Raw genomic sequence first — 27,226 nt, forward strand, 5'->3', positions numbered from 1 at the left:
TGAGTCAATAAAAAGGTAGTTGATGCAGTTGCAACAATACTTTCTACTCATTATCATTGTTTTAATTCTAACTATTCTAATGAGCTATCAGTTAACTCCTGCTGCTCTTCATCTGTTTCACTCTGCAGATGTCTCTCTCTGATTCACTCTCCATTTCAGATTTGAACTGTACATTCTCCCTCACGCCTCTATGTACCTTTTTTCTGCCTCTTTCCTGGTCGATGATCATGGAGGCCGTGGTGGAAATTGTAAATAAAAGCTTTGACAACATTTTGGTAAAAAGAAGGTTTATCTCCTCCCGGTTACCACAGTTACAGTAAAATCAAGCACACCTGCAGTGCAGCCGCTCCACAAATGTTTTACCTGCGAGACTCGTGTTTAAAATCTGTTGTTCATCTTTACGATGTGGAAACGTCAGAGAAATAAAAAGTCTGCATCCTGGTATTAGTTCAGTTCTAAAATCCAAACACACTGCAGAGCGTCTCTGCTGCTGGCTGCTGATTGGCTGTCAGAGAGAGAGAGAGAGTCCATCGCACTGTCTGTAGAGATGCTGCTACATGTCTCTTTAAACAGGAGTTTAGACGACTTTGTTGCATTTAACACCAGAGTTGAGACTGTCAGAGCTCAGAGCAGCAAACACAGTCACTCTGCATCATGCTGCCGCCCCTCACTTCCATCATCCTGTGCCCATTCATTTTGAAAGAGCAAGAGCCAATGTCGAAACTCCAACACTCGGCTGGCTGACAAATAGTGTAACTTCATCACTCATTCAGTCATTCCCTTACAGATAACCATGGTTACAGGGCTGGTCCATGACCGGTCCAGCTAGCTTCTTACAGCACCATAGCTCCTACTGTTGTTTTACTATAGTGCTATTGAGAGTCTGAATGTGGTGTGAGATTCAGTAAATAACAGACAGCATTAGTGATAATAGTAGAAAAAAAGACTATAGAGGAAAAAAAAGCAGGCAAAGTTGAAAGCATGCTATTGTATATCACAGAAGATCTCATTGTTAACCCTGTATGGCACACATGTACAGTCATGCTTTCATGGCTGACTAAGAAAGTTCACAGTGTCGAGTTAAAAAAGTTCAGGGTAATGTAAACTTCTTGTGTCTTCTTTCTTTCTGTCCTGTCTCTTTGAGGTGGCCAGGCGATGTCCGTCCAGGTCTGTTTGTCCCTCACAGAACAATACAGACTGACCAATCAGAAGCAGTTTCACCGTGACTGGCTGGATTTTCCCAGAATTCTGTGCAGCTCTGGGGACATGAGGAAAGGTTTTTCTAAGCTGCCATCATTCCTCTCCAAGTCGTCACCTTATTTACAGGGGAGCATGGAAAGAAGAGAAAAGTATGGATGGATGATGAGTGATTAATGGGTAAAAAGGAAAAGAGCAGAGATAGTAGGGGGTGAATGAAGACAGAAGAAGAGGTTAGTACGAGTGCTGTTAAATAGCAACATGCAGCAGATTTCAACTTTGTGTCACTAGGCATGGGGGGACAAATCTCCCTGACTTTTCGAAATCTTATTTTTGTCCCTTTAATCTTTATTGTTTCAGCTTCTCCTCTTACTGCCCTGCCACCAACGTTCAGATAAATTCTAAGTTCAAAGTCAACTTTATTGTCAATCCTGCTACTTGTACAGGACAACAATAAGATAAATAAGGTTAGAAATTGTGGTAATTCCATGTTTCCAACTTGTAAATAGTCTTCCCATCAACAACTAAGTTATAAGTATGAATTTTTCTGTACGCTCTGATTAGTTGACTTGTTTCTTAATAAGGTGAAAATGCCTGAGAACCAAACACACATGGACGCCTCACATCAGCCAAAGACTGATTAAACGGGAGAAACTGAGTGCCACCATATAAATAAGATGGACAACAATTTGGACAGTAGAACATAAAAACACTATACACATGTCAAGTAGTACAACAAAGGGAGAGCACGGCATACATCATACATCAATAAGTGGCTATTCATATTCATGAATGTCAGCAACCTTCTTCATAGTCAAGGATGTCAACATCATCACCACAGTCCTCTCTGTACAACATCTTATCATGCATCATAGTTACTGTTACATTATAGTATACAGCGACTCAGTGAGGGGGAACGTCAGTATGGATCTGTTTTGTCAGGACGGTTTGGACAGATTTGGACAGTGTGTATAATTTGGTCCTTAGCTGAATGTAATGTTTTGTGATGATAGTGTTGTACTTACAGAAGCAGAGGAAAAGCGTGTCCACACACATGGCATAGACACTGAAGAAACCGTGAGCAATCAGGTAGGCACCGATTACCACCGTCTGATGTGAAAAACACAGAGATTAAGAAGAACCACAGCGGGACTGAAGACACTGCTTTGAAACCATCTCTGATTACAGATTACACAGAGCTGGTGTCAAATCAAAAGATCATTTAGAACCCTTATTGGTTTTACCATGCCTCTAAAAACTCTTTAGAAATTGTCTTTTTTATGTCCCATTCCAAAACCAGTGTGTGTGTGATTGTGACTCTGACCAGTAGAGGGATCCAGTAGTAGTTAAGATTGGGCACTTCCTCCTGAATAACAGGGATTTCCCTTGTGAAGAAGAGGAATGCTATCGCACCTGAAACACACACACACACACACACACACACACACACACAGACACAGACACACACACACAGTTCTGAACATCTGATCACGAATGAAACATCACAGCAAATTGTCTGTATGTGTGCAGGGTGTTAGAGTCTTGACCCTGGTGACTTACCAACTCCTCCTGCTATGAGCACTTTTCCCAGAAACAACAGAAAGTCAGTCACTCTGTCCAGAACTGCAACCCTGCAGAGGACAGACAGAAGTGACACCTCACACCTGACCCTCTTTAGAAGACATCGAGAGAAACCCAACCACAGTCAGCATGTAGATAGCTGTAGCCCAGATGAAAACTCACTACACAAAAGCTGTGTACATTGAGTTCTTCTTCACTCTGACTTAAACAGCTGTGAAGCAGTGACTCCTGCTGATTATGTAAATGTGTGAGCCCCTCCGAATTTCCCCTCGACTGCCTCTTAATTGCAACATTTTCCATGTCTGGTTTATTATGTGTTCCAAATAAAGTTATTTAACCTCTTGAGACCAGAGTTTTGTTTGGCATGGATTCTTAATCTCTCCTAGATATTTGGGATTAGTAGGACCTGATAAGTACAAAAACTAAGCATTGTCTTTGAACGGGTAGACAGGTAGTAGTTTTTGAAAAAAAAGAAAGTTGTCCTCATATGGGGACAATGGTTTTATTTTACTGTATAACAATTAATACACCAGTGTATAAAACTATATATTTATTACATTTACACCTTCCCTTTGCATGAACAATAATAAAATCCCAATATCCTCAAACGAGTACTTACAGATTGGCAGTGCTAAAATCAGTCACATTTGTATAGCATATCAAACTACAAACACTATAAAGTATAAATAAACAAGTTTCAATCATAACATTTGATCAGGTTTTGTCCCTGGTCCACTTTTGTCTGGGTGATTGACTTCGCCAAGATGCCTGCCATCTCATTTTACAAAAAATAAATGTATTGTGCTTTTGCTGCCACTAGGTGGCACAAAAAGGCGTCTATGAACAAGAACAACAAGTCAAAGGTAAGCAGAATGAAGTAAAAGGTCCAGCAAACCTTACAACATATAATGTCCCCATATGAGGACGCAGAGTTGCAGGACGTTAAAACCAAGAAAGAACTGAACTGGTCTGTACCTGACGACATTCCTCATCAGCAGGAAGAAGGCTTCTCTGGCTGAAGTACAGAAGTTCTTACCATAGATCGCCACCTGGTGGAGAAGAGACAAAAATGCCTAGCTATTAGGACACACTGTGTCTGTGGTGTCAACTGTGGTCCCTATTAAATACCAAATGTGTATGTGCATGACTACTTTCATCAACTCACCATGATAAAAGCATTTCTGTTCATGTATCGTATGAATTTCTCCAAACACCAGAAACAGCATTTCAGACAACACATGATGAACCTGGACAGGCTGTTGTCCAGACCTGCACAAACACACACAGGATACATTTTAGGGTGAAGACTTGGTTTAAAGTTAGGGCGAGGTTACTTTTGACCAGTACTGTAAGTTAATGTAGTGACGTGATGGAAGAGCTCCATCAGAGCTCTCAAGACATTTATATTTCAAACTAAAAGTCTAAACTTTATGTCCTCTGGAGAGTTTCCTCTGTTGGAAATGATAGTTTTTGACAGAGGTGAAGGATTCATCCTAACAAGAGTTTGTATGTGACAGTTGACCTGCTGGATTTGTAGAGAAAAACACAATATGAAATAAGTTTAGATCCTGACCAATCCAAAAGTTTATATAATGAATGAATAATTCACTTACAGCACATGCGTCTTAATTTAGAGACTATTTATGGTCTCTGCTGCTGTGTGGTCGCTGGTGTATTTTTACAGTTTTTTTCCAATTGCTAACAAACTAAAATGACATCATAGCACAATTATTTAAACTGACACACAGAGAGCAAAACCTCTTCTCAAGTCTCCAAAAGTCTAAACACATTTTCTGCTTTACACACATTTTGTATTTGACACTTTTGAAATGCACTGAACATTGTTCTCTGCATAAGACTCAACAATCTGACATAAAGTCACATGTTTGCGATTTCAAAATACTGCCATTCAAAATGACACTACATGAGCTTATTGGCCAATATATGAGCCACCTAGCCAAACACCTCAAGATGCCAGCAAGATGCTGCCTATATCTGCTGTGCATATGTTGCACTGATAAATAAAAAAATAAATGTTTCAACAGCATGTGTGTGTATCTGCAAATATTTCTGTGCAACAATCTGAAGAATTTTCTACAATTTGAACTATGTTAGTATTATGACAAAGCATACTAAAGATGAGAGAGCTTGTCATTATGCCCAACAGTGTGTAGTTGGTTAGACAAACATCTGGTAATATGAATGAAGTGTGTGCCAGTTTGTGCAAAAGTTTGATTTTGATAATGCTATATGTAGTTTTGGTTGCAGTGCTTCATTTTGCAGGATATATGAGGTATTTTGCAGTTTGGGTGTGTGGTTCTGTGAATTGTGTTACAGTATTTTGATAAAACCAGATGTGTTTTAGCAATTGGAAAAAACTGTAATAATCAAGAGGGGGGATGTTTTTATCTATGTATCAGTATATTTGTAATGTTTAATATAACTATAGTCTGTTTATCACAGTGCAGATGAGCTGTTGTATTGAGTCTTTGTGACAGATGTGATGAGGTATCAATGCTCTTGAAGTTTTGGGATCTTTTTTTTTAATACCCCATATAGTGTGTGTGAGTATGTGTGTGTGTGTGTGTGTGTGTGTGTGTGTGTGTGTGTGTGTGTGTGTGTGTGTATGTGTATATATGTGTGTGTGTGTGTGCATGTGTGTGCGTGTGTGTGTGTGTGTGTGCGTGCGTGTGTGTGTGTGTGTGTGTGTGTGTGTGTGTGTGTGTGTGCGTGTGTGTGTAAAACCTTTTAGTTTCTGCTCCAGGTATTCCAGTACGATCCGGACAAGTTGGACAACAGAGAGAATGAGAGCTCCAAATGCCAAAGACCCTGTATGATACCTGGAGACAACACAGTGAAGGTTACTGTTACTGGTTATGTTTGACGAGAAAAAAACATGACTATTTTCAGATGAAAGATGACCAATTTTAAAAGTGAGCATAATTGCATGGGTTTACACGGCATCGGTTTTGTGACAGCGTTCTGACCTGAGTGCCCTGCTGAAAGATGAGAAGAGCGGACATGGAGGGATATCCTGAGGCTTCCTCCTGGCCCAGTAGTAGCTAGAAAAGGCCCCAGCCAGAGTGCACTGCTCCAGGGCCAGGCTGAAATTGACCAGCCAGAGAAAGATGAGCAGGTTGGACAGCTGCAGGAGGAAGAGGTAACGGTGATAGGACGTCTCGCCACCGTAGAACGCAAACAGACACTGAGATCCAAGACAGGACGCTTCTTTGGAAATGTTGCTTCTGTTGAAAGTCTGAGAGGTGTGAGAGGGAAAGAACAGAGCAGAGTTGTGTTACACTGCAGGTCTGTGCAATGTGTGAAATATGAAATTCATTTATTAATATCGTCCTTATTGTTCATATATAGATAGTGTACAGAGGGAGGCGTACAGAGGGAAGTGTTGTGTGTGTTTGTACAAAATGTTTGACGATGTTTGGCCGATAATATCGGCTGATATATTGGTCGGGCTCTAATTTCTAATTCTAATTGAGAGGGGGAGGAAGAGTGATGGACGAGGCGTTGTGTTCAGACCTAGCTGTGCGGCAAGATGCTGCCTAATTATTTTTCTTGCCTCTTTTTTTTCTAAGTATTTTTTTCTGCAATTTTCTTTTTCAGTTTACTGTTTTTTTGTTGAGCATATTTTTGTTCACTCCAATGTAAATATATCTGCTGTGCATATGTTGCACTCACTTGTTTGGTGAAAAATTAAAAAAAATGTTGTTTCAACAGCATGTGTGTGTATCTGCAAATATTTCTGCGCAACAATCTGAACTATGTTAGTATTATGGTAAAGCATATTAAAGATGAGAGAGCTTTTCATTATGCCCAACAGTGTGTAGTTGGTTAGACAAACATCTGCTAATATGAATGAAGTGTGTGCCAGTTGGTGCAAACGTTTGATTTTGATCATGCTATATGTAGTTTTGGTTGCAGTGCTTCATTTTGCAGGATATATGAGGTATTTTGCAGTTTGGGTGTGTGGTTCTGTGAATTGTGTTACAGTATTTTGATAAAACCAGATTAGTTTACAAAATTGTGTTTTAGCAATTGGAAAAAAACTGTAAATTAAATCAACTAATTGATTGGTTGAAGAAATTCTTTGATTATTACGCAACTAATAATTGTTTTATTTGACAACAGTGTCAATGTGTATTTGTCCACAAGTGTTAAAAAAGTGTAAAGGTGTCAGTATGCTTGTCAGATTTTATAACAGCAGCTGAAGCTTTCCGCTCAGACAGAGTGCCCAGCTGTTTCTGTATGGAGAACTCATTTAATGCTGTTTAGCAGACTCAACTTGAGTGGATTAAGTATATGATTCCTTTGTATATGATATTTTCCCAAAACACATTGGACCAGATGCGAGAACATGTTCGTATTTTTCTTCTTAAATCTGTCGTACTTTTTTCGTGAGGTGGAATTTACGAGTGTGCCACGTCGGATTCACCAAACACTCGTATCACCAGGAAACAGTCGTAAATGACCTTCGTAAACATGATGAATCCCACCTGTTCTAAATGAACACGCGTTCCCGAGAATAGTAAATTAACATGAATGACGCCCCCAAAATACCATATAAGGTCAGACGACCGGCAGGTTGTGGAGAAGCTCCATTCATGAAAATGGCACTAAAGACTAAGAATAAGAACTTTACGAGCTCTCAGACTGAGGTCCCGCTCTCAGAAATAGATCAACAGAAACACAGATTATTATTTAGTGTTAGTGGAATTAAAGGTCCTGAGAAAGACAAAGAATGAGGAAAAATGAGCCGTGCTGTGAACGCTGTCTCAGCTGTTGCACCGTTACAGAAATAAAAACAAAAATGACTGAACATGAATTATGTCATCAGACAGGGAGTTAAACTATTACTTCAATAAGCAATATTTTAATTACATGAATAACAGTTATTTATAAAGTTTATATTGTGGAAAAGTAACTGTGGAAAAGTCTCTTTGTAGTTTCGGCCACTAATATTTATATTGTAAGCTTGCATTATATCATAGTTTCAATTGTTAATTTAAATGACTGATATATCTACCTAAATTGTTAAATAGCCTACTACTTTATAATAAATAGCCTAATAATTTTACAAACAGAGTAATGTCATCATGATTATGGATTCAGAAGTGTAATTTAATGAACGGGACATAGTATACACTTGCTCATTACATCCCCTGTAGTTCACACCCATTACTCAGGGGTCTCTAAAATACTGACAATATAATATACACTCAGCCTGCAGATTGACATTATTCATTTCTCTGTTAAGTGGTAGTCAGCATACAGTGATGTTAAAAAGAAAATCCAAGTCAGTTGATTCTGAAGCTCAACAGCTGATGTTACACCTGCTGCTGGACTGCTGTCAGCACAGACCTGCTAACACCCGGGATGACAACGCAGGACAAGCCGGCAGAACAAGTTGGAGATGAGGGTACCCGTGTGGAGGTGTTATGTGTTCATTAAGTGATTATCATATCTTGCTTATAGTATATGATGCCCCCCCCCCCCCCCCCCCCCCCCCCCCCCGGAAAAATTTGAGTTCCCCCCAAATACATGATATCGTTGGCACACTGCCATTAGACAATTAGACAGTAACAGTCGTGTTTTATTGCTTTGGAGGACTGCAGGTTGGTTGTGAGTGACAGGTACGACAGGTCTGCATCACTCGTAAATTTTGTTCGTACCTAAGAGAAAATCCAAAATACGAGAAAATTGGTGAATGCGGCAAATCCTCGTAAATCAGTCGTACGCATGGTTTAAGAACGAATCTGTGCGTACGAGTGGTTCTTGCATCTGGCCCATTGTATTTACAAAGACTGAGGATGGAAATTCAAGTAAAATATAAATGACATGAGCTGAAAAACCCTATATTCAGCCATGTTTCTGTTATTACAATGCTGCAAAACTGCTTCAGCTTTTAGCAAATATGCACCAGTGCAGAATCAAACTAATACTTAAGTTTGACTTGATATTAAAAATGAAGAGCAATGAAGAAAATCAAAATGATATACTGAACCTCTGGGTTGCAAGTATTGTTGGCATAGGGACAGCTCACATCTGGAGACATCACTTTGTAGACAGCGTCACCTGAGGATGCTAGATAACTGGTTTACATGCCGGTTAAAGAGAGAAAAATCGATTTCATATTGTCTGGATACTGCAGAGCCTCACAAACACATATTTTACTGATAAAATGAAACTCATATAACATGTAAATCTGACCCCTCTGAAGGATACACAGCAGTGACAGTCCAGTAGGAGATACAAACAGTCAGCAAGAGGAATGTGATGACTGGATAGAAGAGAGTGGACATGATGTGACTGATGGCTCTGCAACAAGAGAGAAACCATAAAGACAATATCTTCAACACATGTCACCATTTGAATGACATTCTACACATTCTGTTTCTGACACTTCTCTCTTTAGAGTTCATACCTGCTGGCCTCCCTGAGCAAGGCGATGGCCACCCGAACTCTCCTCCTCAAGAAGATCAACATCAACAAGATGGAAGCTTCTGTCACTCCAAGAGACACCACTGAGAATAACAAAGCAACAACAATCTATCTTCATTTGTGGTCCTATATTTTGTTACATTTTTTCAGTTGCTCTACATTCTATCTCCCAACAGATCATCGTATTTCCCTCCAGTAAGTGTTTAGAAACTCACCCCATCAATGTATTTAAAATATATATATTTGTACAGAAGTTATTAAAATATTATCTGATAGACTTCATGCATAGCTGTGGAAGACATGACTATTTATAACACATTCTAACACATTTGCTGTTGATTTTGAACAGTTTGGATGTTTCAGTCACATCCAAATGGAAAGTGAATGCCAATGTACTGTATGCACTGTGGTGTGCACAAGCTGCTCTGCTCACTGTTCTACAGATGGCTGCAATAATGCTCCAGGAAATGTAGCAATGCACCTTCAAATGCAGGAAGAAGAAAGCAAATAACAAGAAATGGATTTAAACAAATGAAGGTTTCAAATGGGGTTTTTTTCTGTAGAAGGAAATATTGAAGGAAATTCAACTACTGTTTGACACATGTCAAAAATACACTTTGGGCCTGATTTACTAAAGGTCTGCGTGTATAAAAACGTGTGCAAACTTGACATCACCCGCAAAAAATGTGCAAGCTGATCTACTAACGCAGAGCACTGAGGTTTGCGTCTTTCAAATGTGCAAAATAATACACTCTGTCCATTTAGTATGTTTGTCATAATGAATATGTAATATGAGACGTTTCAACCCCAGTGTGCAAAATACAGGGAGGAGAAAATGTAAATATGTTATATAGCACACACATTGTGATTTACCAAACCTGAAGGTATTATTTCTGACACTAACTGTGTCTATAAATAATACCTTTGAAGGACAGGTATTAACCAGCTGTTACTGTAGAGAGGAGGAGACGGAGGCACAATGACAGAATACACACAGGACAGAGTTTTTCCACCTGTGTTAATAATTTTGGAATATTTGTGGTTTTACTAACAGCATTGACTTTGTCACTAATACTCTCCCATATGTGGGTTTTTCTGGTAATATGTGTTTTTGTAATAACTCAATATATTAGTTAACCTCTTCCACTAGAACCTGATCACATTTCATTTTGTTCTTGCAGCTTTCTGCTCGTCCAAACTCTCCATAAAGACACAAAACCCTCATTTAAATACTGCTGTCTCCACCCTGTTGCACCTGTTTTCATTTACACAGTTATTCTTAGTAGATCACCCGCAAAACGCACGCAAACGGCACGCACAATCTATTGCACTGTGCACGCAATTTAGTACCCACTATTTGGGATCTTAGTAAATCAGGCCCAATGTGTTTTAGTGAGAAGCACTGCACGTCTGTTTAAAAGATACAGTGCACAGGGAACCTTTATATCCCACTCCAACTTCCTGTTTGAACTTTAACTGTTCAGATGGTTTGAAACAAGACTGCAGTTGTTGAATGTGTAACAGTTTCAGGTGATTCTGCTGTGGTTTGTTCAAATGTGTTGCTTCATTGCCAGACTGATAGAAAGTATGTGCAGCACTATGCACCTGTGAGAGAACACACACAGTCCTCTGAAGTAGTTTTAAAGAAAAAATGATCTTTTTGGTCTTTGAGGATAGAAGTTTTTGAAATTTCAAACTTTCAAACTTGAACTAAAACTTTTTAAAGAGTAAATGAATATCTTATCTTTGCTAGGTGGTTAACTTGTCACTTTACTACAGTGGGTGGGGTTGCAGGTACAACAGAGCACACCTCTGACCACACCCAACAGTTTAGGGGTGAAGCAGACCAGAGAAGACAGCAATCACTAAGACCACTGGCACAAACATATTGAGAAATAAGAATAATATTTGAATTGTAATGATGAATTGATTGCCTGTGAAACAAACAGACTTACATAGAATGATCCATGTTTGTCTGAGCTGTAGATAGACCTGCAGGTCAGTCTGGAGACCCACTTCTACAATGGCTACATCAGAGCCTGGTTTGTGTCTGAGCTGGGACAATTCCATGGAGCAGTACCACATACCTGCAAACACACACACACACACACACACACACACACACACACACACACACACACACACACACACACACACACACACACACACACACACACACACACACATATTCAATGAGTAGTTGTTAGAATGATAATAAGAACATTTTCCCTCAGTCTCACAGAGTTTCTTAGAATATTTAATGACATAGTTAACCCTCACATACTGTTCATATTCTAGTCCCTCACAGTCACACACAATATCATGTCCTATTTTACCTAAGACATGAAAATATAACATAGCAATAATGATGTAAATGTATTTTATGTAAAGTGAAAATGAACTGTGGGGTTTATTGTATAACCATTAGAGCCATCAGTCTTCACTGCTACATCATAAAAAGAAATCTTTATTAAAACTATGAACTATTCATTTCACTAAAACACATGTTAATAGATACAGAGATAATCTGACCCAAAACAGCTTCAATGGACCAAACATTTGTAGCATCTATACAAAAGTATAACATTTAAAATATTTTCATCTTTGTGCTTTAGGAAAAGTCATCTTATTTCAGGGTAAAATACATTTGGGGTGTTTTTACAGCTGTCAAATGTCAAAACTGACCAGATTTGACCTGAACAGTGTGTAAAGTGAATGAAAATGAAGTTCAAGGGCACTGCACTTTAAACCAAATTCCTGGTAAATTTATGGGATAACCTTCCATTTCTGTCTCTTAATAGATTGGGCAAGGGGCAGTCCAGCAGATGGCGGTAATGCAACGCAAGAGAGGAAGAAGAATATTGGGCAAGGCTGGATGACATCTCTTATTATTTGCAGGAACAGGTTTGGGGTAAACTGGTTTTGTGTGGTGCCATTGTTTGTGAGACAAATCACCCGTGAATGTAAACAAGTCATAGGTTACAATACATCATCAGCAAATTCTTGTGATTGGTTTGTTTGCTCCACATAAAAAGACAGACAGTCATCAGATGGACATAACCCTTAACATGTTTGTCCCTGCCATGTTACTACCTTCATTCACACAGCAGTACCAGCATTTTCACAGAAATGCTACTACAGCTTGAGGTGGGAAATTGGTGTTATAGATTAGTCTGAATATTGATCCCTGCTCCCTGTCACACATGGCCCCCATGCAGGAAATGTTTGTGAACATTTCAGAGATAGACTGCATGTGTGAAAGGGGGGTTAACGCCCTGCGTAAGTACATACCATACGCCAGCAGCAGTATGACAGAGATGATGGTAAGCCACAGCAGCAGCCCGGCTGTGAATCTCAGCAGCAGGATGAAGACCAGACTAACAGCCAGTGATATCAGCAGACCTCTGGAACACATACACAGACACAGAGGAAGAGCACAAAACATCATGTTAAAATATAAGCTTCCATTTTCAAACTTTAAACAACCTCCACACACTTCATCTCACACACTGTTCTCTCAAGACTACATGTTTTCAGGTTTGTTATAGTGTTTTTTTCTTTTTTTTGTAAGTATCCAAAAAGAAGAACAAAAACATCATGCACGTTAAAGACATCATCATCTTTTTTATGTTCATGCAGCAATAGAAATTCAACGTGTTTACATTCTCTCAAGTGTTTTATTGTCAGTGATGGAGAACACCATTTCCACATTGGATTCAAATTTCCTTCACATGGATGAGTGATTGACAGGAAATGATGCTGTTTTTATTTGTAATTTGTTTTCATTGACATCAGCCTCACTGTGCACTGCTCTCTCTCCTTCAGTTGTATTAGAGCTGCATTCAAATACTGATGATGTTAACACAACATTTCCTGCTGCTGACACTTCACATTAAAAGTGTTCAACTGGTGAAACCCATGGTGGCTTTAATTGTGAAGCAGTCACAGGAAACACAATGTATGTGTCTTGTTAGTGCTGACCATAATTATTCACCAAAATATTCTTTAAATCCAAAAAAAAAGGTCCTACACCTCCATCTCCTCAGAACTACTTTAACTGTGATGTTGTATGGAAATATACTCTCCCCATGTGCAGCATGAAGTCAGTTTGAGGCTGTATGACTGGCATCTTTATTAAAACAACATGAGTTTGTTTGGCTGATACATCAGCTGTTCTTCTGATAAAGTAGCTGCTCAGCAAGTGTCAGTTATTGTATGAAACACATCTTTATAACATCCACTTTAGCGAGAAACATACTAATATCTCTCTAGCTTTCATAAGATACCAGATCAAGTACGACTGTGGCAGCAAACACCTGAGTGTAGTCAATTGAGTAAGATTAATTGTATTGCTCATGAATTTGTTTTTTTTTAGGTTATATTGTTTTAAAGTTACATAGTTTCACTCTTGACCTGTAACAGAACTGTGTGATGATGAAACATCAACTTTAATGGAGCAACAAGTTATAATTCAACAAGACAATTGTTGCTGTTTCTGAGATGGAAGGTAATGAGGAGGGAGGAAACTTCTTGAAAAACTTCATATATAATGTGTGTGTGTATGTGGCCTGTCATTGGCTACTTTTGGGGACACATTTCAGACTTAGTAACAGTTAATTGGGGACAGCTCGTCCAGTTGGTGAAAAAGCTGTGTCATCTGTCATCTGATTTTTGGGTCAGTCATTCAGATTAGATTAGGTTTAGATAGGTGATGGTGATGGTTAGGATTAGGGTAAGTCTCCAGGAAATCAATCATAGTCTATTTAATGTCCCTAAAAGTGACCATGGTCTGATATCTGTGTGTGTACTTACATGAGTATCCATACCCATGACTTGGCATAATCCTCCACTATCTTCATGCCCAGCTCCTTAGTGTCCATGAGTCCTGTTATACCTCTGCAGAAGTGTAAGACATAAAGTGTTTACATGCAAACAGATGGAACAGGTGGAATTTAACAGAAATCAGCAAAGGTTATGAACAGAAAGATAAAATGCACACAGACGACAATGACGACATAGTCAAACTGGTTCCATCCATGGAATCCATATTTGTTTTTCTTGTATTGTGGAATTTGTTAGTGTAGAAACTATCCACACAAATCTATGCACATTTATCACATCACAAAGATTGTTTAAGTTGTAATCTTGTATATTCTATTGTGTAATGTACACCAGACTTTAAAATCCTAACAATTGAATACATTTTTGCTAAAATTGCTGTACTAAATGCTGTGAAAATGATATCAACCACATGTGAGCACAGACAGTGACAGAAAGAAATGAAGACATAAAAGAAGGAGAACAAAACAAACAATCAACAGTACTTGGCAGCGTCTTGGAGTTCAGTAACACTGCGAGGCATTTCCAGAGCATCTTTAAACCTGGTCTTGTTAGCCACAGTCACCGTCCCATTCAGAGTGATGAAGTCAGGTAGACATCTCTGAAGAACTGGCACACACACACACGCACACGCACACACACACGCACACACACACACGCGCGCACACACACACACACACACACGCACGCACGCACGCACGCACGCACGCACACACACACACACACACACGCACACACACACACGTACACGCTCATTGAAAATCTGATTTTATTTTGACATCACCAACAGTTTGGAGCCAATCCTGGTCCGATATTAAAGTTGCACAACTGTGATGTGAATGCTTGAAGCCTCCAGTACAGAAACACTGAGAATGGACTTTACAGTAAGGTAGAAAACATCTTGTGTCCAACAAGAAAACTTGTTTTAACATATTTATAGATTGTGGAGGATTTGATGTCATTTTAAGGATTTTAACAAGATAACTGAACTGTTTTGTGGAAAAAAACATATCAGACACCAGTTATTTTTAAAAGTATTTTCTATTGTCTATACATTCTAAATTTGACTTTGACAATATCAAAAGAAAGACATTTTACAGTACAATAGTAGTGATTTTAGATTCATGTGTATGTAGGTAGGTTCCTCTTACATGGTCGACTTGGTACAATCATAGAGGGACAGTCCTCGTCTCGTAGAACTTGAGAGACTGGCTGGAGGAAGATGAGGAGAAACAGGAAGGTAAGAGGTATGAATAATAACATGTAATTGTATATGTCTGGATTTGTGAAGACAAAGAGTCCTCAAAATGGAAAATGGAGATTCATTCTTACTTCAAGGATAATTCAACCCAGAGTGGGTGGTGCAGCATTTTTTAACAAAAGCAATTCATTCTGCACTATACGCTGGATCTGACTGGTTTAGTTAAACCCCAAATTATCAAAGTTCTGCCACTAACATGTTTGTAATAATAGATAGAATTTATGTATCAGTATACCTTGTCAGGGTTATTAAAGCCAGGCTTACAGAACTGTCTGTAATATTCCCAGTAAGTCTTGCTGACTTTGTGCTGCAGCTGCATCTCAGTGTAGGTGGCAAACTTGTCCGGACACTTCGACACGCACATCTGGAAGAAATATGACACATACAGAACATCTGAACATGTGATCTATTAATTGATCTGACGTGACATGAATTAATGGCAGATGTGATGATAAATTAGATAACATCAGTTGCAGCAGATTAACATTCGTTATTTGTACAGTACCTGAGTTGTGGGGCATTGTAGGTTGATGAGTATAGCAGGGTTGGCACATTTCAAGATGTTGAAATAGAACAGGATAGGTTTCTTCCTGCAACAACATACAGACAAGTTAAAGCAGAGTGTATATGTACAGATAACTACAGCTAACCAACTCATTCTGGTTTGAGGTCTGTGTTGTGACCCGCACTTAACCTTCTAAATCCTCTTAAATCCTTTTTAAATCTTACAAACACTGTCTTAGCTGTCCACTGTTCAAATTCTCAGAATTTAATTTGAAGTCATACTGCAGCTCTTAAAGCTTCTATAAAAATATTTTTTGTGCAAGAATTTTGGACAGCAATAATTTAATTTGATGGAACAGTTCAGTCCCAACGCCCAATGTGTTTTCAATGTCATATGACCAATAATAACAGACTCTAGGTACATAGGTAATATCTGTTAGTGAGGATCTACCACTGTGTTTGGCTACTTATTCCAGAAAAAAAGGAAAATACTACATAGTACAGGCTGATAGATAAAACCACAAAAATATTCCTGTTTTTTATGTATGTACTAAGTAAACTGAGGTTTGAGGTAAATCTTCTGGTAATCTTTAAAAGGATGGAGACAAACGTAGCTTTTTAAAGTGGAAAAATATCTTCTTAATGTCAGTTTGCTCCCCTGTTCCTCATTGTGTATATTATATTCATGTCTTCAAAAGAAAGAACAAAAGTCTTCAGCATGTAGTAACAAAGAACTGCCAGTAGATGGCAATGCATTGATGAACAACAAAATGTGTTGCTCTGGACTTTTAAGTGTGTGTGTGTGTGTGTGTGTGTGTGTGTGTGTGTGTGTGTGTGTGTGTGTGTGTGTGTGTGTGTGTGTGTGTGTGTGTGTGTGTGTGGCTCAGTCCGTGTTATTCATCCCCATGGCTGCACCAGTTTGATGAGATGACGTTTCTGTTTGGACCAGCCACATGAAGAATGAAATGTATCAGACTCAGTAATTCAAGAGACAGTTGTTGACAAGAGACAATCATCCTGAGGAGACCATGCATACAAACTGCCAAATATTGATACACAACTGCTGCATCCTTTACAACCCTCACTCAGTATATCCTCAGTATCACTGGTCAGACAGTGGAAGCAACTTTAAGTATCCGGGAATATTCTTTTTCCCTCTGTGAATGTTGATGTTCGCAAGAAATGTACACTTTGTTCAAATGACTAAGCCAGCAAATGTTAGAGTTAGTCTATAAATCTGTGTGATGTTTATATGAATTTTCAGATGGGCAAAATTCAATTTCCCCTTTTGTTAACAATTCAGATCCATTCTACTTTCTTTTATTCTATTAAATTCTATTCCATGAAAACAGAACACTAGAAGAGGTGTTACCTACAGAGTGTGTAGAGTGTACTGATAGTGACTCACGCATTGGAAGTCCCCTTCTGACCACAGAACTGGCCATAGCTGTCTGTTGGATGGAGAACCTTCCTGGGGTCCCCATGTAACCAGGCTGGAAGACAGAGAGACAGAGACACATAGAGACAGATAGATTAATACACAAAGCTGGAAGTGTGGTTACATCAGTTTGTTAGTAGGGCTGGGTTTCTGTAATACAAAAACCTAAATCAGTCAAAATCTGAAGCACGACATGGGTGTGTGTGTGTGAGAGTAATATGGTTATTTCACCATGGCACTGCTGTACTGTAGTTATATTTTGAACTGTTTGCTCTAAAATATGATATAAATGATTTTTAATAAGCTGAGCTTCTGCTTTCCTCAGATAGCATCATTGTCAATTTCCCCAACGCACAACATCAAGATACAGTAGACTGATCCACAGTCATTATGAAAGTATGAACACTAAAAATCATTTGTCTTCATTTCACTTGTTCTAAAATGACCATTAAGTGTTACATTATAAGCATGTCTTGTGTGTTTTTTTTGTATGTGTTCAGCAGCATTACACACACACACAAACACACACACACACACACACACACACACACACACACACACACACACACACACACACACACACACACACACACACACACACACACACACACACACACACACACACACACACACATCCTCTTTGCACAAAGGAATTCCAGCAGTGTGGAAATGTGATTATTCCTTATCCAACAGTCCCTCTGGATTTTACACATGACTAGTAAACCATCTCATCATTGAAACATTCCTATTATAGTGAAATCTTTGGTGTAATTGAGGATATTTGACAGAGTGGAGAGAAAGAGAGTAAATTGTGTGTGTGGCACTAATGAAAGGAAGGAAAAGCGTGGATGGATGAGACAACAAGAGAAAGGGCTAAGTACTAAGGTACAGCTGGGGAGTGAGCATGTGAGAGTGAGGGTGATGTCATCAGGAATGATGTCATCCATGTTTGGTAGTAGCAAAGCTGGACAGGAGTCTTTGTGTGTAAGTGTATGTGTATGTGCGCAAGTGTGTGTGTGTGTGTGTGTGTGTGTGTGTGTGTGTGTGTGTGTGTGTGTGTGTGTGTGTGTGTGTGAAGAAATATATTCATATCTTTGAGCGTAGCTGTGTATAAAGTGGGATTAGTGGATTGATATCCTCTTTATTGGATCGGATAATGTCACCACACACACACACACACACACACACACACACACACACACACACACACACACACACACACACACACACACACACACACACACACACACACACACACACACACACACACACACACACACATACTGCTCTGATCCAAACACTCATAAGTCCATTACCGACATCTGCTGCATGATAACATACAGTGCTTTAAGAATGAGCTCATACTAGAATATGAAGCAGCACACAAACACACACGCACACGCACACACACACACACACACACACACAGTTGAGAAGTACTGAAGTGGTAGCAGTTGTAGCATTAATAAGAGCACCATCATCTGCAGCAGCAGGAGTAGTAGTGGTTGTAACACCTGCTGTGTGAATAGCATTTTGAGAGTAGTACTTCTAATTGGAAACAGTATTTTCAGTAGTAATAATAGAACGTGGTACCCAGACAACTGATGTGTGAACCCTGGTAAAAACCCTTTAATGCCAAATGATGAATAAGTATTTTGACCATGAAAATGTGTGTATTTTAATGTGTATTTTCCCTTTAGTAGCTTTTAAATCACTAAACATTTTCTTCTGTCTTGTTATAGTTGAGTGGTTTCAGATGCTTTCCATACTGAGAAGAACATTTCAGAGAGAATAGTAAAGTATTTGTCCTCAGTACCTTATTATTCTCCCTGGTGATCTAACTCTTGGGTGATATCATACTAATAAATGAGATTTAAAGCTACCTACTGAGGCACTGATGATCTCATACTCATCCAGTGGTGCAGCAGACACTCTACCTGCTGTTTCTGGCTGAAAGAGGAAGAGGAAGAAGAGGAGGAGACTGCAGCTGGAGCTTCAGGAGCTGCTGACATTAGTAACATTGATAACGGACATCAAAACCTCTGCACCTATTGTTTTATGCAAAGCACTTTTTTTAAATGCCAACTTTATTTGATATAAGAAAATAAAATGTATTTATCTTATTCTTTTTTATTCTCATTTTATTTATTTGAATCCCACAAGTTGAGTGTAAATACTAATAAATGAATTGTACTGTATTTATGTGACAGTCTACAATCTAGCCTCTAGACACAGATGCTGATGGAACTACAATGAAAGAGAACATTTTCACTAATTGGACCTCAGTGAATTGTAATTGAATACCCCTGATGAAGAACAACATATATACATATAATTGCTTTGTGATCTGATGTGCCTATCAGCAGGATGTTTGTTTGTAGGTAAGCTTTTAAGACGACACCTTGGATAAAGTTACTGTAGCTGTTAAAGTATCAGAGTTCCGCTGTGTCAGCTCATGAATCAAAGACCACTGTGTCCACTGATGGTTTTGGGCCGTTAAACGACAGCACATCACTTTCCTTCCAGTTCTTGCATCAAATGCTTTAATTCTGCCTCCTCCTTGACTTCCTGCTGTGTCTTCAGCAGCCACTGAACATATCAAACAGCTCTGGCAACAAAGAGATTTACACTGCTCTCTCGCCGTCTTTCCCACTGCTTCGCTTTCTCACACCTCTCTCTCTATCTCTCAGGGAAAACAAAACAAAACAAAAAAAAACCTTACTTCCCCTCTTCTATCTCTCTTCTCGTCTCTTTATTTTCCTCTCCCCTGCAAAACCACTTACACAATCAATGTGGTTGATAGGGAATGAATCAGGGATAAAACTGCTCCCGAAAAAAGATAGAAATAAAAATACAGGTGGTCAAGGTGAAAGATGAAAAATGAAAAATATACAATAAAAAAGTCTTAATACACAACACTGAAACTGTTAGAATAATGCTACAGTATGAAGGGAAATTAAGAAAGAGATAAAAGGAATATGAGTATGATGTAAAGCAACAATCATCTGTCAATCACATCAACATATTTGCTGTTTTTACATTGTCACAATCATTTCATGGAAAGAGGTAAAAAAAAAAATGTATTCCAACTTTATGGGCGACCGTGTATATGACTATATATATATATATATATATATATATATATATATATATATATATATATATATATATATATAATTATATAATATATATAATACCCACATAAACAAACAAAAGACAATTTAACAACAAGCTGAAGCCCATTTGTAATTAGTCTTGATAGATTTACTAGTGACATGATTAATGTGCTCAGCTTCAAGTCGTTACACTTTAAAGCAGCACTAATTGATTTTTTTTTTTTTGGGGGGGGGGGGGGCAGTAGAACAAGCTGTAAACACAAATCTTGACATACCTTGTTAATGTTGTTATGTCAGGTTTACATGATATAAATGTTAATATGTCAGGTTTAAATAATAAAGTTGTTAATATGTCATGTTTAAATAATAAAGTTGTTAATATGTCATGTTTAAATAATAAAGTTGTTAATATGTCATGTTTAAATAATAAAGTTGTTAGAGTGTTAGAAGCAGAGACCCAACTTTCAGGTTTTAATAAATGAATGAATGACACACTGAAAGGATGTGCTAATGTGCAGTGGGACTAACGCAATTACAGCTTCATTATATTCAGTTTTTAAAGTTTTACTATTCAATTGTTTTCTGAAAACACCATCTTTAAGTATTATTTGACATAGAAGAGGACTCTCCCAGATGAACACCAGTTTCAATGGTTTTGTCATTTTGTCAGATGGTTAAAGATACTACAAAAAACCCATGAGCCTGGGCTGCAGTTTCTATGGAGAAGAAGTCAGTCAAAATGCTTTGTTGTTGCAGTACACAAAGCACAGTGTTGCTGAATTCACTCAGGAGACCTAGAAATAAAAAGGGAACCTGTCTGTACTGCAGACTGTCATTGTCATATTGTTCTTTTCAACAACATAATCTTTAGCTTCCACACACCGTTACTGGCCGAAGGGGACAGAATTCTTAGCTCAGTAATTAGAGGTTTCTTGCTGAAAAGAACACTGGGAGTTGTAGTTAACTACCTTTATGTACAGTTTCATGATCCAAGCTGTGAGTCATGTAACATCGGTCCTCATGCAAGAAGCACTCGTATGATTCTCTCTTAAGATCTCTGATTCTCTGATTTAAGATCATTGGTATCATTCATCAATTTACTCTTATTCAAAAATTTCTCTTTGATATTCACCAAATGTACGAGTGAACCAGAGCTGTAAATAGATCATCTCTCCACTCTTCATTGAGAAGAAACACTTTTTTAATTTACAATGATACTGTCACCGGAATTAATCTGGAGTTGAAATAGCTATGATACTGACATTTAAAACACATTTCGTTAAAAGTAAAACAAACTTAATGCCAGATTTATATTGTGTTTACCGTGTTTTCATCATCATAGCTGCCAATGTATTTAAAAGGTTCTTTAGATTTTATGATTATGGAGCAAAAGCTGCTTCTGTGCCTCTGCAGCTCTCTGTCCAGTATCATGTTGTGTTGCAGCTGAAAGGGGAAAACATCACCTACTGTGACTATTCTCTCTGAATATCTGACTGTCACATGACTACCTCTCATCACAAAGCACTTTGCTATAGAAACATGTTTTTTAGTATCTAACGTCATGTCAAAGCATTCACTCTTTATTTCTGTCACAGTGCTGAGCTGCTCTGTGTTTGTCTATTTCTGAAAGCAGGACTTGAAGCTGTGCACTGTTTTTATTGTTTGATAAGACTTTTAAAATAAAACTCACTCATCAACAGAGCAGAATATGGAGACATTTTAGGGGTGTTGATTATGCTAATAATCACGTTTCACAAACATGCACCTCCTAATGAACACATTCATCAGGCTGAAACAAGTGATTTATGACAAGCTCAGGCAGTTAAGAGAGTTTGTTGAATCTGATTTTGAATCATTCTACCTCGGCTCATAGAAAATGAGAAAAAATGAATGGCTATATAAGTCTGATCACAAGAGTATTTAAATCAATATGTGAAACAATTACTGACACTAACAGCATCAGACAAACTGCAGCAGTCAGTCTCATCCAACTCTGCAGGTAGTCAGGAAAAGTATCCACAGCCTCACATGTCTACTCTGGTACATGAAGGAATTTCACAAGCCTCAAAGCCCCAAGGTGATAACTTTGGCAAATGGGTTGCTGGTATCAGCAGCGGCAGAGTCGGGTCAGGTCCAGCCCAGGGCTGAACTGATCTGATATACTGGATTGGTATTGGTGCCATTGGTGAGCTTGTTAAGTGGGTTAGATAACAAGCAAGACACGAAGCTGATCCTCATTATATCCTCATATAGTATCTTTTTCTGTTTTTGTTATCATACATAAAAATAAACTCATTCAAGTCAATGCAGTGAAATCTGGGGAAAAGACACACTGGTATCAGATTACTCTGTATCACTAGGTCACGAGGTAGGTATCAGGAGAGAAAACATTGGATTGGTGCATCAATCAATCACCATGCATACTTGTAGTATAACACTAGTAACACTCATTCACTCATTCATTATTCCCACATAACAGACAACTTGATTTGTTGCTCAACAGTGAGCAACAAATCAAGATGTCAGACACTTACTAATCATAATTTGTGTCATCAACATCAGCTGTAGATTCACGTTACGGTAGTTTTCACATCTTTAAAATGTGGAGCATTGCATTGTGGGATTGTTAGCAGAAAGTAGTGTACATGTCATGGACACTTCTTTTTTCTTTCCATTGTAGAATATTTGAGGGCTCTATAGTGGATTTCTTTACACACTCAGCAGAGGTTTAATGTAGTGCACTATAAAGTAAATAGGGAGTTATTTCAGACACAGCCTATATATTAGTCAGTGTCAGACAGAGTGGGAGGCTTTGGCTGTTTCATTAAAGCAGTACATGTTACTGCAGACCTGCTGAATGCAATCTCAGCAGAGTTTTTGTGAATTAAAAGAGGCTCTAAAACACTAAATTACACATAGTTCATTTCATCCATTGTTAATATAAACATATTGATTAGATCAGATATAAATGTTTAAATTCAAATTCACACAGGATTAATTAAATGATTTTAATTCTCACAACATGTCAGATGTCCCTCCTTGGTGCAATAAGTCCTAGCTACATAGATATGTGTGTGTGTGTGTGTGTGTGTGTGTGTGTGTGTGTGTGTGTGTGGGTAGCAGAGACATAAATGTGTTTATAGTGTCACATGTTGGGACTCACCCCCCCTTACGCAACAAAAGTCCCCATAACATTACATTTTAGCTTGAAGATTTGGCTTAAAGTTAAAGTAAAGTTAGGGTTAGGTATTATAGGGAAGTAGTGACTGTGATGAGTGATGGTGTGTATCCAGCTGCAGTTCTGGTAGTGTTTCCAGTGTGTATGTAGAAAGTTAATTACTGTGAGGACTTTCCACCCACAGAGGTCAGTGCAGCGCTGCTTTTCTCCCGTACAAGATTAAAAGGAGGTTTCTCTTTAAGTGCACGTAAACACACTTGTAGCATCATGGTGTGTGCACAAGTGCATGTGTGTGTATATGTGTGTGTGTGTTTGTGTGGCTGAAAGTGAGAGAACAAGAGGAAATAACAAAGAGTGTGTGTGTGTGTGTGTGTGTGTGTGCGTGTATATATGTATTCACTCGGGAATGCACTGCAAGTGAAGTCTGATCAAAGAGGCTTTTCCCCCACACTCAAGGCAGTGTGTGTGTGTGTGTGTGTGTGTGTGTGTGTGTGTGTGTGTGCGTGCACGTGCATGCGTGTGCATGTGGACTCACCCACTATCCCAAGGGCAACATACGCGAAGATGACAATGATGAAGATCAAACAACATAAGACATCAGTGCAGCTTCTAAAGAGACAGAGAGGAGAACAGTTGTAAACCAGAGTTTGCACAGCAGCAGGTTCAAATTTAACTCTAGTTGAAAATCATCACGAGGTGAACAAGCAGCAGTATGAACTAAAAGAAGAAAAAATGATAATGTACTAGGTGACATCAGTGCTTCATACTTTAATGACTTTCTCCCTCTGGCCCTGGTGAGGCCAAGATAAAGGAATAAGCAATAAAGCCTAGTGTTTAATGAAGGAGAGGGAGAGAGGAGAGGTCTTACTCTGCAGGAAAACAATGAGAGAGGAATTAAATACAGATTTGCTGTGGAATTACTCACAGTCGCTGTGGGCTGAAACGAGGCAATATTAGATCTAATGTGTGATGGTATTTGTGTACATGTATGTGTGTCCAGCTGCCACATACTATCTATGGTCTGAGCTCCAGTGGTGGAAGGTAACTAAATACATTCACTCAGGTACTGTACAATTTGGAGGTACTTATGTACCATTGTACCATTAATCATCTCACCACCCCTCACATTTATCTGCTGACCCTTTGGAGGGGCCCCACCCCTAGGTTGGGAACCACTGGACTAAACTAGCTAACTGTATATAAAGTAGTGTAAACTAGCTCCACCTCCAGCAGCTACAACAGTAACATGCTGCTCTAACACTGATGCTTCACTATTAATAATCTAATGATGTCATAATAATAATATATCAGTCAGAGGACCAAACCACTACTTTACTGTAATACTGCATACTACATCACTATAATACTGCAGTACTTTTACTGTAATACTGCATACTACATCACTATAATACTGCAGTACTTTTACTGTAATACTGCATACTACATCACTATAATACTGCAGTACTTTACTGTAATACTGCATACTACATCGCTCATAATACTGCAGTACTTTTACTGTAATACTGCATACTACATCGCTCATAATACTGCAGTACTTTTACTGTAATACTGCATACTACATCACTCATAATACTGCAGTACTTTTACTGTAATACTGCATACTACATCGCTCATAATACTGCAGTACTTTTACTGTAATACTGCATACTACATCACTCATAATACTGTAGTACTTTTACTGTAATACTGCATACTACATCACTCATAATACTGCAGTACTTTTACTGTAATACTGCATACTACATCGCTCATAATACTGCAGTACTTTTACTGTAATACTGCATACTACATCAAGCTCATAATACTAATGTACAGCCATTATTAGAGACTCCTGTGTCTACTGAACTGAACTTTTGAATTCACCTTTGTATTATTTTTCCTTAGTCTCAAGATCACAATACTACCAATAACCAGGTTATGTTATGTCATATGAACTTACTATTGGTGGTTTCTGGTTAAAACACCCAAATAAAACAGGTGAAAAATGCTTTTTCTTTCTCATTATTCCAGACATTTTATAATCAGTGTCTTCTCTTTATTTACCAGTTGACTAGTGTTAGTGTTTACCTACATGTTAATCTGTGTTTTTACAGAGACAGATTTCACTAATCAGCTTATCTATCAGTTGACCATGTAATAATCCAGTTACCAACCAACCAGGTCATTTAACAGTGATCCTGCATATAAAAGCAACCAGGTTTGTTTATTAGAGATATCATTCATATGATATACAAATGATCATTAGTTATACTGCTGAAGACCACAGTGAAAGCAAAGGCCCCCTAGAGCAAGCACAATGAAACTACCAGCCATGCAGTGTCTGACAGCCATTGACTGTGAAGAAACTGGAACTAAATTAAAACATGTGAAACATCGTGTTTATATTCATTCAACACATTTTGGTGAGCTAAAAACGTTGCACTGTGTATAAAAAACAGTTATAATTCCCAGACTGTTGATCAGGTGTGGATGTACACATTCAAAATCCAATCTTCTGCATTACAGAGCCCCTTAAAAATCAGTTACAGTTAACACCTGACCCCCTCTGATGGGTATTTATTTACACATTTAATAGAAAGTGCCTTATCATGCTTTCAATTCTTCAGAGAGTTGACAGGTATTCAGGATTCAGAGCATCCTAGAGCTCAAAGGATTCCATTCAGTCACAGTACATCCCATTCACATCTTCAATGCTTTCACACCAAAGGTGGAAGCAAAGCTGCACAGCATTTACTGAGAGATAAGTTTTTCTCCTTTTAAAATCTGGCAGTAGCCTTCATACATGAGTGTCTCTATACTAAACATATCTACTGACATCTGAAGAGTGGCAGCTACAGTATTCACCAGTGTAGCCTTGACCACAGTGACTCACAAACACAGGAAACATCTGCTCAAACCAAGATGTCGAAGAAGAAAGTCAAATATTTTTTTCTGTATGTGATTAATTAACTGATTTAAAGTATAAAACTTGTGAAAAAAACAAGTGTAAGCAATAAGGTTTTGCTCATTGAACTTATATAACACTGTTATTAAGTTTTTTAGATCTTACAACATTTCAGTTCATTACTTTAGCAAGTATCTTGATGTTGCTCTTAAAGCTGTAATTTGTTGGACATTTGCAGAAACCACAAAAACCAACCAACACTGACCATCAACACCACACATCTGTTAAGATCACATCTATCACTGCACGTAGTGTGCCCACTGGTGTTAGTCTAGCCTTTTTTCTAGACTTGCTGTTCTCAAGACACGTTTGGTTTACACTACAATACAGTTTTTCCCACCATTTCCCACCAATCACCAACACATGAATTCATTTTGGTCAAAAAGTATACAATATAAAAAATATAAAAAGACCAAGCTCAGAGTACAAAGAAAAGCTAAGAATCGCAAACCAAAAATAAGGCAGCATTCAGTAGTATCTGGATGTCGTTACACCCTGCCATCACTTTACTGTCATGTGTGGTCAAAAGAACAACAATTTCAGTTTGGGGGTAAGTTACTCTTCTAACAGGAAGACACTATTAGATACTATATGCTTACTGAAGTATCACTGATTGCTTATAGAAAAAAGTATGGAGTTACCTTCTTCGGACTGGACCTCTGAAGGAAGGATCAAACTTGTGCGGTTCACCTGG

The 27,226-nt window shown here is 38.4% G+C and overlaps 1 protein-coding gene across 1 annotated transcript; it reads right to left on the reverse strand.

Annotated features, from left to right (window-relative positions):
* Window positions 1-1,217: 1,217 nt before the first annotated feature.
* Window positions 1,218-27,226, reverse strand: LOC133990343 (choline transporter-like protein 5-A). The gene is made up of 21 exons (XM_062428625.1): window positions 27,174-27,226; window positions 24,103-24,176; window positions 17,244-17,328; window positions 15,837-15,921; window positions 15,567-15,695; window positions 15,222-15,282; window positions 14,556-14,679; window positions 14,044-14,127; window positions 12,523-12,635; window positions 11,187-11,318; window positions 9,215-9,314; window positions 9,016-9,108; window positions 8,795-8,882; window positions 5,766-6,034; window positions 5,524-5,618; window positions 3,944-4,047; window positions 3,754-3,827; window positions 2,758-2,828; window positions 2,522-2,610; window positions 2,223-2,307; window positions 1,218-1,315 (listed from the first exon to the last, which is right to left on the reverse strand). Exons 5-21 carry the CDS (start codon window positions 15,693-15,695, stop codon window positions 1,218-1,220), a joined length of 1,809 nt encoding a protein of 602 aa, XP_062284609.1. The 5' UTR covers window positions 15,837-15,921; window positions 17,244-17,328; window positions 24,103-24,176; window positions 27,174-27,226.

This window comes from Scomber scombrus, chromosome 11, assembly GCF_963691925.1.
Source record: "Scomber scombrus chromosome 11, fScoSco1.1, whole genome shotgun sequence".
Lineage (NCBI taxonomy): Eukaryota > Metazoa > Chordata > Actinopteri > Scombriformes > Scombridae > Scomber > Scomber scombrus.

Excerpts from the sequence above, each read along its gene's own strand:
- LOC133990343 (XM_062428625.1), bottom strand. The coding sequence starts at position 15,695 with ATGTGCGTGTCGAAGTGTCCGGACAAGTTTGCCACCTACACTGAGATG. Across the intron at positions 3,828-3,943 it reads ACAGAAATGCTTTTATCATG|GTGGCGATCTATGGTAAGAA; the intron begins GTGAGTTGATGA and ends CTTCTCCACCAG. Across the intron at positions 2,829-3,753 it reads CTGATGAGGAATGTCGTCAG|GGTTGCAGTTCTGGACAGAG; the intron begins GTACAGACCAGT and ends TGTCCTCTGCAG.